General features: G+C 54.0%; 1 protein-coding gene across 4 annotated transcripts in view; it reads right to left on the bottom strand.

Annotated features, from left to right (window-relative positions):
• Positions 1–12,718, bottom strand: part of SYNJ2 (synaptojanin 2) — a 108,025-nt gene that overhangs the window by 47,340 nt on the left and 47,967 nt on the right. For all 4 annotated transcript variants that reach the window (XM_043457025.1, XM_043457026.1, XM_043457023.1 and 1 more), the window contains exons 4-5: positions 11,564–11,789; positions 4,388–4,471 (exon numbers count right to left, since the gene is read on the bottom strand). In XM_043457025.1, the coding sequence (XP_043312960.1) occupies positions 4,388–4,471; positions 11,564–11,789 (310 nt within the window). The remainder of the gene's footprint in view (positions 1–4,387; positions 4,472–11,563; positions 11,790–12,718) is intronic.

Genomic DNA, 12,718 nt, shown 5'->3' with positions numbered 1-12,718 from the left:
ACCACACATCTTAAAGGGAGTTTGTTGAGGAGCAGGATATTTGCATGGTCACAAAGTGTCTCCCGTAAATCGCTTCTTGGTTGAAACGTAAGACATATTAAATAAAGAAACTGAAGAACACCTTACCCAGGCGATCGAAAGTAACATCACGGATGAGGGGCCAGGGACACTGTGGGCTCCCAGATGGGACGGACTATCTGAGGACGTGGTCCTTGGGCAGAAGCGGGCCTGTGATGCTCTCTGGAAAGTCACCCTTCCTCCGTCACCTGGACAAGCCTTTAGTCCGGCTGCCCGAGGCCTCATGTCCTGCCTCCCCACGCTGGGCCCTGCCTCTGCCCCTGCCTGGCTTGGACACTGACCTGCAGCTCCCCTCGCCAATGTTACTTAGTCCTGAGGCCACTGTGGGTCAGAGCCGCAGGGAGCAGCTTCCGGCAGGGCTGGAAAGAAACCACTGCTGGCCCTGCACACAGGAACTGACCTCGCTGCTTTTTTTAGTCTCCCCCCCCTCCTTCACCCACCCTCCTCCCCCAGACAGCTGGACGCGTGGCCAACCAGCCCCGTCTGGTCCCTAAAGCCAGAGCTGCGATCCTAAACGCTCCAGGCTGAGCCTAAGGGAGTGGCTGAAGAAAAGCGCCTGGCTGGGTGGACACGGAGTCTCCACCAGCTCTTGAGAGGGTCCCAGAGCCACAAAGGGCGTCTCTGAACATCTCCCCGCCCCTCCCCTAGTTAAAGATGCCAGCCCTTCTGGTCTGGATCCTTGCAGTCCTCCTACCTGGTGGCTTTGCCTTTATCCTCATAAGCCACGGTATGTCCCAGCTCCACGGTTAAGCCGTTGGCTTTAAATCAGCCATGATGGGAGTGTTTATACTACAAAAATGGGCAAAGGCAACAAACCCAAACTTCTCCCTCCTGGCCCCAGAAAAACTGGTTTACCACTATAACCTTGAGTGGTTCCCAAGCCTTCTGCACACTGGAACCATCTAAGCATCTTCAAAACAGCATGGATGGCTGCTCCCGCCCGTGGTGATGTAACTGGGATAGCACGTGCCCTGAGCACCAGGAATTTTATGAGCTGCCCAGTGGTTTTAACGTGCGGCAATTTGGGCCCCACTGGGGCAAAATTCAATCTTTTCAGTGTAACGTACAAAGCCCACGTTCATCGGGACCTCGCTGGCCTCTCCAGCCTCCCCTTTCACCACAAGCCTGTCCCCCAGGCCGAGCGGTAGGTGGCCGAGCCAGCACAGTTCCTGGATGTGGTCTGACACAGGGGTTGCAGCATCTGCGTCGTGGTCCCCTCTGCCTTCCTGGCTGGCGTGATCCCATCCCATCCCTCCCAGATCAGTTCAGACACCCACCCCAGCAGCACACGGACCTCAGCCGCCCTCTCTCCTGGCTCTGCTCACACCACACCATCACGTCCTGTCCCCTCCTCCCCGACGGCAGGGGCAACCTCTGGTGTCAAGTGTCTGAACGTACCAGATGTGCAATGCGAGTCTGCAGGATGAATAAATGGCTTCCCCGGGGGTGTGTATGAGGGCTAGGTGGTGGAAGAGCCAGGAGACTGGTCCTCGCGCTGCACGTGAACTCAGAGAGGTGAGGACACTGTCGCTACACCACACAGCATCCTCGTGGGGACTCAGTGTGAAACTCCTGCTCGACTCACAGGACGCAAAGAGCCACACCTCTCCTGGTGCAACTTGGGCTTTTGTCTCTGCATGTGTCTCTTTGCAACCCTATGGACTGTAGCCTGCCAGGCTCCTCCATCCATGGGATTTCAGGCAAGAGTACCGGCGTGGGTTGCTATTTCCTTCTCCACATTTTACAGGGAGGAAGAGGCTAAAGCGACAAGAGCCACAAAGTCTTCTAACGAACCCTATATTAAAACATAGCTAAATAGACCAGACCGGAAGAGCAACTAGCTTTCAATGTGGCTCTTTATAAACAGCACAACTTGCTGACATGACAAAGATGAACGGTGAAAGGAACGTGGTTGTTGGAAACAACCCAGTCGGGACTCAGGAGTTTGCAAGGAAGGTCCTGGGCCTGTGAAACGTGTAGACAAATCGCCATCCACAGACCTCTCTGCACACCCCCATACCCCACCCGACCACCCCACCACCCCACCAGGGCTCAACTGCTCCCTGGGGCAAGTGTAAAGGCTGCAACACTGCAACTTAAAAGGCAAGCTATTCACCCCCAAATCTTTGCACTGTTCATTTAACCTAAGTGAAGATGGAGTGAGAGTTTTTCAAAATGGAAAAAACCACCAGGACTGATGATCAGACTTGCTACTGATAGTCCAGGTAAGGTGACTGAGAGCTAACGCCCTGCAAAGAGGATCTCATCTGCCTTTGATGTGGAATAATATTTAGAGGGTAAACACGGGTATCAAACCCAAAGGTTAGAAAATCCTTAAGATGCATGAACACTGAAGTCTTTTGAAACTTATTTTGAAGGAACCACAAAGGCTGTGGAGGAGCCTTAACAAGCGTGATGAGTCTAAGAGGTGCTATAACTACAGAAAAGCGAGCCACCCAAGGTCCACAGATGCTGGTCCAAGTCAGACTGGGAGACGGTTGCTCCATGGCAGGGTCAGGCTGCATCTAGAGCATCTGCGGGTTCAACGTGAAGACTGAAATTAAAGGGAATGACAAGCTTTGTTTTCAGGAGAGGGAGACCAGAGCGTGGAGAGTCCTAGAACAGACAGAGAGGGTGAAGGAGGGTCCTGGAGAAGATGAAGTGGAGAAAGGGGGACCATGAAGGTCCGAGGATGCAGACTTCGTGTGGCAACTATGCAAGGCAAGGAGAAACTAACTAATAATGATGATGATGATGATGGAGCCATCCCAAATCATGACCTCGAGCCTGGAAGAGGAACCCCAAACTGGGTGAGAGGCTGAAACAGATGAATTTCTAAAGGTCCTTCCCAAATTCTAAGATGCTCTCATAACCACCACCACCCGCAGGAAAACTCCACATCTAAAGAAAATTAAACTTCAAAACCCCTTTTAGAATGTCTAGAATAGGCAAATCATAGAGACAAAAAATAGATGAGTGGTTGTCGAGGCCTTGGGTAGGGCTGGAGGGAATGGGGAGTGACCACTGATGGGCGCAGGGTTTTCTCGGTGGTGAAGAATGTGTTCTAAAATTAGACCACGGTGACGGTTACACAACTCTGTAAATGGACTAAAACCCAGAGAACTGCACACTTCACAGGCTTCTCTGGGTTTCTCTGTGTAAATTATATCTCAGCTGAGCTGTTTAAAAACACAGCTCTCTCGGGACGGGCTCCAGAGAACACTCCATCCGTCCTCGGGAGTGCCTTTCTCTGCAGCCACTTAAAGCCACCAGCTGCCGCATGCGTCTTAGGTGTTCCTTTCTATTGGAGAAACTGTACGTTCTCAGAGCTTTTTCCAAAGAACTCAGAGCCCCACGTAAGACATTCGCCCACCTGTCTCCCCAAAGGGTGGACAAGCTTCCTCTCCACGGCTGCCAACTGCCGATGACAACGTGAGGGCAAGGTGCCCATAGCTGAGGCCAGGTCAGGTCAAGGGCGGTGAGACCCAGTGTGTCCAGCGCTCCCAAGGACCTGGAAGGTGGCCCTGGGCCTCGAGCCCTCGGGAAGAAGGGCCAAGGCCATGGAAGCCGGGCACAGGGGTCTCCTGAGGGCACCCACGTCCCCTCTGGCCCGGGAGGAAGGTCCAGGGGGATTGGCATGGAGGGATCTCAGGTCCACATGGCCCAGACCCTCCCGGGTAGGAACTCACTCAATGGGGCTGTGTGCTGTTCGGTTGACGACAAATGTGTACTTGGCCTTACACCCTGAACACTTCCCAGGAGACACAAGGCCAAACAGCCCTGGCACCGCCTAGAGCCCCGTGTGGGACAGTGAGGGGAATTTTTAGAAATCATGAGAAACCTGTGTGCAGTTCTCACGTGGCCCAGCAACAGGCACCTCCAAACGCCAGACCTGCCGCACAGCCGCTGGCGCCCCCAAAACCTTCCAAAGCTTCCCAGGAGGGTCACAGGTCTCAAAGGACATCGCAGGCCACGTTCTCAACGCACTGAACTGGGGTCTGAGTGAAGGGAACAGCAATCACACGACGTGGTCCACTTACCCACAGAGAACTCCCACCTCACCAGTGTCATCAGGGAGCTCGAGGTGGGAAAAATCACACAATATATACAGCATCTCTGTGCAACACCACACACATGTGCAATGCTCACACGCATATGTGCACACACACTGACAGCTCAGCTCAATCCAGCTGGGCTGGGGAGAAAGACCTGAAACCGTGCCAGGAAAGAAATGCGACGAAACAACCCACACCGGTGTGCAAGAGCAGGTGAACAAGGACACGCCCAGACAGGCTTTCTGATCACTTACCTGAAGCCCAGGCTGCTCCCAAAACAGCGGAACAGAGCCTCTGATCTGGACAAAAGATGACACGCCATCATCCATGTAAATCGTCTGCACCGCAGGGAGACAGAAGGGGAGAGGTATTCTTCAATGAAAGTGAATGTCCTGGGGCCAGGTAACGGGATCCGGCTGCTGAGACCTGACACCAGCCAGAGCGAAGGGCAGCCGCGGGCTGGGGCGCCCTCTGCCCCTCACCCCGCCTGGCCGAGCCGCTCCCCGCCCTGCAGGCCAGCCCAACTCATGGGCCTGCTGGCCAACCCCCAGCCTCCAAGGACGGATGGGAATCCCCACAACCTGACCCACCTTCCCCAAAAAGCCCCGCAGTCCCCTCCCCAGCAGGTTCAGGAACAAAAGCAGACGGGCTCTGGGACTTAACTAAGACCTTCCTGGAAGCCCTCGACTGCCAGCCAGTCAGCTGGCCAAGCAGCAGGCGCCACTGGAAGAGGACCAGAGGAAATGAAAGGAACCAGCGGCGGCGCAAAGCCCGGCTGGCAGCATCTGACCACGCGAGTCCAGACTTGACCTGACCTCACAGTCGGTCCTGGCCCCACGCCGCTGTGCTCCTAACCATGTCACGGAGTCCACACACACACACTCCTTCCACAAGCTTACACACACACACACACACACCTTCCACAAGCTCACACACACACACCCCTTCCACAAGCTTGCATACACGTCCCTTCCACAAGCTTCCACGCACACACACACCCCTTCCACAAGCTCACACACACACACACCCCTTCCACAAGCTTGCATACACATCCCTTCCACAAGCTTCCACGTGTACACACCCCTTCCACAAGCTTACACACACACACCTTCCACAAGCTTACACACACACACACACCCTTCCACAAGCTTACACACACACCCCTTCCACAAGCTTACACACACACACACACCCCTTCCACAAGCTTACACACACACACACCCCTTCCACAAGCTTACACACACACACACACCCCTTCCACAAGCTTACACACACACACACTCCTTCCACAAGCTTCCCCCCCCCACACACCCCTTCCACAAGCTTACACACACACAGACACACACACACACCCCTTCCATAAGCTTCCAGGGTGCCAGCACCTGCAGGACACAGACGATTCTTACAAGTTAAAGTATCTCCCCCCAACCCCCACTGCACACAGTTCCTTCAGGGCGTACCAGCTCTTCACCTGCCTGCTGGCCCCCACGGACGCTCTAGCACCAGGGAGGTCTAAAAGGACAAAAAGTACGGTGCTGAGCATCACGAGGGGGAGGCCGCGGCAGCTATCAGATGCTGCCCTTTATCTGGGTAACTCTACCCTGGCCTGGCAGGGCCGGCCCAGGCGATGCTGCTGGCCCTTTCCATTTCTTACCGGTCTGCTCCCTCACAGAGTAGCTTTCCATGCGGCTAGATCACACTCAGATCACACATGCATTAGTAATTCTGCAGTGGAGGACCTGAACATTAGACGTGAAGGTTCCCTGGACTACAGGAACCACATGAGCCTGGTCGTCATTAGGTTGGGCTGAAACTCTATCCCTTAATCTCCAAAGGAAAAAATGCACTGGGTTAAGAACCTGTCTGTTTCCAGATACTGATCATCAGCAAGAGGGTTACCAGCCACTGTTTTACTGACAAAAGCAGAAGAAAGTCAGCAGGCTGTTTAAGGTGCTGTTGGCTACAAGGAAATTAAATGCATACAACCACACACACGTCCAGACTCTTGAGAGATCACCAATTTGGCCAACATCTCCATGTAAAGGAAACTCGTAACAGAGCCCAGGATTTGGTGTATGCTAAGGACTTCCCTGGTGGCTCAGATGGTAAAGAATCTGCCTGCAGTGCAGGAGACCTGGGTTCGATCCCTGGGTCGGGAAGATCTCCTGGAGGAGGGAATGACAACCCACTCCAGTATTCTTTCTGGGAGAATTCCATGCACAGAGGAGCCTGGCAAGTTACAGTCCCCGGGGTCCCAAAGAGTTGGACATGACTGAACTACTAACACTTTCGCTTTCAAGGACACTATTATTCTTCACTTTATTTTGTTGTTATTTTAGTCCCTGAGTCGTGTCTGACTCTCTTCAACCCCATGGGCTGTAGTCCTCCCGGCACCTTGGTCCATGGGATTTCCCAGGCAAGAAAACTGGAGAGGGTTGCCATTTCCTTCTTCAGAGGATCTTCCCAATGCAGCGATCGAACCCGTGTCTCCTGCTCTGGCAGGCAGATTCTTTACCATTAAGTCACCCTCACTTTATTTAACAAGCGCTAAAAGCACTACTTCCAGAGTTAGACCATGCCCTTCCTGAGCTGGAACTCGCACAGAACCAGCTTCAGGAAAACCCCCGACAGGCAGTCCCAGCACTGCAGACCCCACGCCTGGGGCAGGAAGGAAAGATGCCTCCAGATTCCTCCATTCCTCCTCCGGCATGAAAATACCTCGCTCTGTGGCCCATCCTGTCATCAGGAACACCCGCCTCTTGGTTTCCAAGGTGACAGGACAACCCGGATTGTCACCTAGTAGTGATGGATTTGCAGGGCTTTCCTTTCTGGGCGAAAGAACACAGGTGTTGACACTAGCGAAGATTCAACACCTGTAGCCTGGCTTCACAAAGATAACAGCGGACACTTGGCAGAGAGGAGGGGTGGCAAGGTGAAGGGTGAACACAGGTGAGCTTGCGGGCTCTGGGTCACGGCCAACCTGGGTCCCATGCTCATCCGACCAGCGGGGCGACCCTGGCTGTGTTCTTTAACCACCTCCAGCCTCAGTTTCCCTTGTCACGTGGTCAGAGAGGTATGGACGAGGCTCCGCAGGGGAGGGAGCTAGTCAGGCAGGGGTCAGGATGCAGGCAGGAGAGGGAATCTGGGGTGGGGGGGACAGACAGAGGTGGGGGTGCCGCAGAGCAGGCGGGAAGAGGGAGGGGGAGTCACAGCGGAGTGTGGCTCAAGGCCAGGCCTGGGACCCCAGACCTGGCACCTGCATGCCCTCTTTCACAGAGAGGTGGGAACAGCGGCCCAACAACTCCCAAGAGAAAGGGACAGCAGGAAGACTCGCTGCTGGTTCTGATGCTTTTCTCTAAAAGGCTTTCGGCTGAACTTCTGTTGCAGGATGAGGTGTTTGCAAACCAGTTCTTTCCAGGTCTGTCCTCACGTCCCTCCCAACCTCCCTGATTAATTAGTGGCCTTATCTTCACGAGCCAAATATTTATCTTTAGCTTTTGCTTTCTTGGGGTATATGAGGGGACTTTCTGGGCTGAGTCACAGTGGCAGAGCACACCCACTGGGCAGGTCCTTCAGCTGAGCAGCCAAGACTCCCGACCCTTCCTCCCTGCCTCCAGGGAGACCAAGACGCCATCCACGCCTACACGCTGATGCGCGTCCAGAGCACAAATGTGCACTCAACGTATACACGTGTGCACACAAGCACATCACAGCATACATATGCCGGCATGCCCCCCGTACCCCCCACAAAAGCCCCCTACCCACAAAGCGCACACACACACACAGCCCGCCTTGATGGAGAAAGATTGTTCTTTCCTCTGAGGGAAAAAACATAAAAGGCAGGAGTGGGTGGTTTGAAAACACCTCCCTTTTCTGGCTTCCCGAGAGCCTGACTCAGGAGAAGCCCATTTGCTACTGAGAGTCTCTGCGTCAGGGTTCCAGCCGGCTCCATCTCGCCCCATCCCTTGGCTGGACGACGGGGGCACCGCGGCCCATAAAGCGCCCTCGGGCGTCTGCTATGGGAGACCCCTCCCTGACGGCTAGGGGCTGACACCCCCCAGCCCGTTAGCAGGGGACACAGGCTGGAGGTGACCCGCTGGCATCACAAGGGGCTGAGCCGCTGGAGTTAGAGCGCCTTCCTGCCTCGGGCTCAGTACCACCCAAAGCTGCCGCCTGCCACCCTTGGGTGCGGACGTGGGGTTTCAGACCCTGCCATTTCTCTTAATGCCAGGTCAGCAAGCAGGCAACACTGCCTTCCTCTCCCCCCGCAGGACTTCCGCTCCGGCTCCTCCTAGCACACAGACCTGCCCCTGCCCCCACTGGCTCTGATGTCTTTCTCACCTCTCTCCAGGCAGGAGGCTGGCAGCTGAGCACTGACCGCTCACCCTGGGAGACACCCCCGAGATGCAGACGCCCGCCCACGAGGGGCCAGCTGGTCTGTCTCCTTCCTGTGGCGTCCCCAGCCGGCAGGCTCACGATCAAACTCAGGATGTACATCCGGTTGCAAACGAGGATGCTCCTGGCATTGGCTCTGGGAACCTACTCCTCCCCGGGGTCCCCTTCTCCCCCACATGCCAGGGCGGTCAGGCTGTTTGGGGCTGGAGGGGGGGGGGCCCAGTGGTGTGAACCATCCCCGGCCCCTCCCTCCCGTTGGTGGAAAGCACGGGGCCCATGCGCAGCAGCCTGAAATGGACACGCCCCACGAGGAACTGCCCTGGCTGCCAGCCCACGACCTCCTGCCCCGTCTGGGTCTGTGAAAATGAAATCACCGGGGGGCTGCAGACACCAGGAGCCGAGGGGCAGGTGAGGTCATCTCTAAAGCCTCGCTGGGCCACCACGCGGTACTGAAGGGGACAAGGTCCCTGCCTGCAAGCCCAGAAACTGGGCAGGCGGGGGGCCAACGCAAGTCAGCAGACACCTTAGATGAAACAAACAGCAGAGGCCCAAAGCCTGTCTGTAGAGAAATGAGAAAAGCAAGGACTGTAGGGATTTCTCATATAGCTAAATGTACTGCATTTAAAGCAGAGTCCTAACCTGCTAAGGTCAGATGATGCTCTTGCAACGGACTGAATTGTGTCCCCCCACCCACAAAGGATATGCTGACGTCCTAACCCCCAGCACTGCGAATGTGACCTGATTTGGACGGAAGAGTCACTGCAGGTACGATTAGGTAAGCACGGTCAGGTTGGGGTAGGACACCATCATCCAACCTGCCTGGTGTCCTGAGAAGGGGAGAAGAACCATGTGGACGGGGAGACAGAGACTGGAGCGATGCTGCCACGGCCGGGCCACCTGAAGCTGGACGAGGAGAGGTGGACCCTCCCCCAGAGGCTCCAGAAGGGGCACGGCCCTGCCCAGGCCCTGAATTCAGACTCTGGCTTCCAAAACTGAGACACAATGCATTTCAGCTACTTTAAGCACCCCCACCCCCAACTTACCCCACCCCGCAATTTGTGGTACTTGTTACAACAGCTCCAGGAAAGTACCACCATCTTCTTGACATTTTCAGTGTTTAAATGTCTTGTCTTTCAGGAACAGACAGTGATCAAGAGAGCAGTTGTTTTCCTAACGACTTACTTGACAAGACACGGTGGATGGGGCCCCAATTAAAAACAAAACAAAACTGGTTGAGGGACTTCCCTGGTGATCCAGTGGTTAAGAATCCGCCTTCCAATGCAGGGGACGCGGGTTCAGTCCCTGGTTGGGGAACTCAGATCCCACATGTCTCAGGGCAACTAAGCCAGTATGCTGCAACTACAGAGAAACAACTACAAGTCCAGGGAAGCCCACGTGCCTCAGTGAGGAGCCACACATCACAACTAATACAACCCGAGGCAGCCAAAAACAAACATTTGTTTTCTAAAAAAACCTCATTGGGGAATACATGTAAATCCATGGCTGATTCATGTCAATGTATGACAGAAACTACTACAATACTGTAAAGTAATTAGCCTTCAACTAATAAAAATAAATGAAAAAAAAAACCTCATGGTTATAAGAGAGGAGATAGGGGCCACATTTCCTCTCTTCAGTTTTTAAAAAATATTTCTTTGGGTGTGTCTGGTCATAGTTGCGGCATGTGGGATCTAGTCCCCTGACCGGGGATCGAACCCAGGCCCCTGGAGTTGGGCATGCAGGGTCTTAGCCACTGGACCACCCAGGGAAGTCCCATCCTCTGTCATTTTTAAGCAGGTGTTCATTTACCAGTGTCATCTATGTCCAGGAGAGCAGATAGCGGGAAAACAGAAGTCACAGGCAAGAAACTGCCCCTGTCACTCATCTTTGGGCTGCTGACTGAGGTCCTCCTCCTCAGCATCTGACCCCTAGAGGACCCTCCCCCGAACTGCGCCCTCGGAAAGCCCAGGCAGGTGCAGCTCACACACCAAGGGCAGGGACGCAAACCTGTGCTGAATTAAACTGCTCAAGTCCTGGTGGGAACCACCTGGTGCGGCTGCAGCAGGAGGGGATGCAAAGTCACATCTCCACTAACTAAACAGGGGCTGTTTGCAGCTTGACACGCACGGCAACACCATTGTTGCGTCTTTCGTGGGCTTTCCTTTATGACTTATTCCACTGCCAGTCTACACGGTGGTACTATCCTACAAATCGCATGTTAGCAAAAAACATAAATAAAGCAGATGTAGGACAGCATCTCTGGGAATGAGAACAGAATTTACGGCAATGAAGTCAGTAAGAGATTAAACAGATGACACTATCCCTTGGAGCTGAAAGCAACTGATGCCCAACACGGAACTTTCACAAACCCCAGATGCAAAGACTTGCTTCTAGGATGAAGCCTCAGCAGATCAAGAATGAAAAACTTTCTTCTCTCATCCTGCCATTACTCATCTGCTTTTATTATTTCCTGTTTAGTTGCTAAGCCATGTTCAACTCTTTTGTGACCCCATGGACTACAGCCCGCTAGGCTCCTCTGTCCGTGGGATTCTTCAGGCAAGAATACTGGAGTGAATTGCTATTTCCTTCTGCGAGGGGATCTTCCCAATCCAGGGATCAAACCCACGTCTCCTGCATTGCAGGCACATTCTTTACCACTGAGCCACCTGGGAAGCCCGTTCATCTATTTACTTTTGTCTTAAAAAGATTTTCAAATCCTATTGGTTCATCCATCAGCTGCTTTCTGAATAACCACCACCCTTCCTGATCACAGCAAAAATTCCTGCTGCTTTTCAGCTGAAAATACCCCAGGTAAGCAACGTTTTTCCAGCATGAGAAGAGAATCAAGAAAGAGAACATCGTGCAAACCAGAGGCCACCCTTGCAGACACAGCCCCAGTGACACTTTCTGTTCTCCTGGGAGAGTGAGGAGCCACGCTCATCAGAAACTGCCCCCAACACCCCAAGTGGAAACACATTAGTGTGGGTGCATCCACTCAGAGCCACTGGGGACCCCAGCCTGGCCTGGGCACTGACCTGCTCTGTCTCCACGAAGTTGGACACGTGGCCGTCGTCGTTCACGCCGCGGGTGTGGAAGCGAGCGCCGGCACGCTCGCAGCTGATGCGGGAGATGAGGCAGGCCTTGGCCTGCTTGTGAGAGGCGTACACCGTGCGGATGGCCACCACCCCGCAGATGACCTTCAGCAGCCAGTCACAGCAGTTCACCTGGTGCTGCCTCAGAGGCACATGCAGCAGCTGGTTCCTGCAAAACAGAGCCCGCGGTGACTTGGGCCGCCTCACAGCCTCCAGGAAACAGTGCCCATGGCAAGCAGGGGAGGCGCCTGGGGGCCGTATTCCTGCACTGCACACGCCCTGTGAACTCCACACTCAGGACATGCAGCAAGGATGTTCACGTGCTCTAGAGGCACCCCAAACGGCAGGGCCACCAGCACCTGGGCAGCGGGAAACGGCTGCTCCTGGGTGTCAGCAGCAGAGGCTGGAATGCAGGTGTGGGTGTCAGCCAGCCGCCGGGCTTTCAGGGAACCACAGAGCAGCCTCTGTTTACACCAGTGGCTTCTGCAGTTTTTGAACATAAGTCCCTTCGGTAAAAATTTAAGCATATTTTATGATGAAAGAATAATGATAAATGACAAATGATAAAAATAATTAAATACGTGCATGCTTATTTAAATTATATACAGATCCTACAAGGTGAACATGATGAGAGCATTACAAAGCAATGGGAATTAAATAAAAACGATGAGATGAACATAAAACTGAAAGTTCCAGTACTTCCTCCCCAAACCCAGTGGATGGTGCTGGGTCTCTGACATCCATGATGATCTTCATGGGATAACAGCCAGTGTTTAGAAAGGGCACCGAGCTCCATTCTAAGTGTTCTGGGATGAATCAACTCATTTCATCCTTGTATCAGCCTATGTACAGGCATTATCATTCACCCCATTTTACAGATGAAGAAACTGAGGCACAGAGGAGAAACGCTTGCCCAAGGTCACAGAGCTAGTAAGCGGCAGCGTGGCATGGAAGCTGTGCTCTCCAGCCCAAGCCTCTCCTGCTGAAGGCCCTACGTGTAGAGCTGCACCCGCACACAGTCACACCGGTTCTCGGTCTCACTCGCCTCCCCGACACCCACGGGAGCTTACTGAGCAGGTGATGGCTGGGAGTGGGGCT

This window comes from Cervus canadensis, chromosome 33 (genome assembly GCF_019320065.1).
Source record: "Cervus canadensis isolate Bull #8, Minnesota chromosome 33, ASM1932006v1, whole genome shotgun sequence".
Classification (NCBI taxonomy): Eukaryota; Metazoa; Chordata; class Mammalia; order Artiodactyla; family Cervidae; genus Cervus; species Cervus canadensis.
The sequence above is the reverse complement of the archived record's forward strand: the minus strand, read 5'-3'. Positions and strand labels throughout refer to the sequence as shown.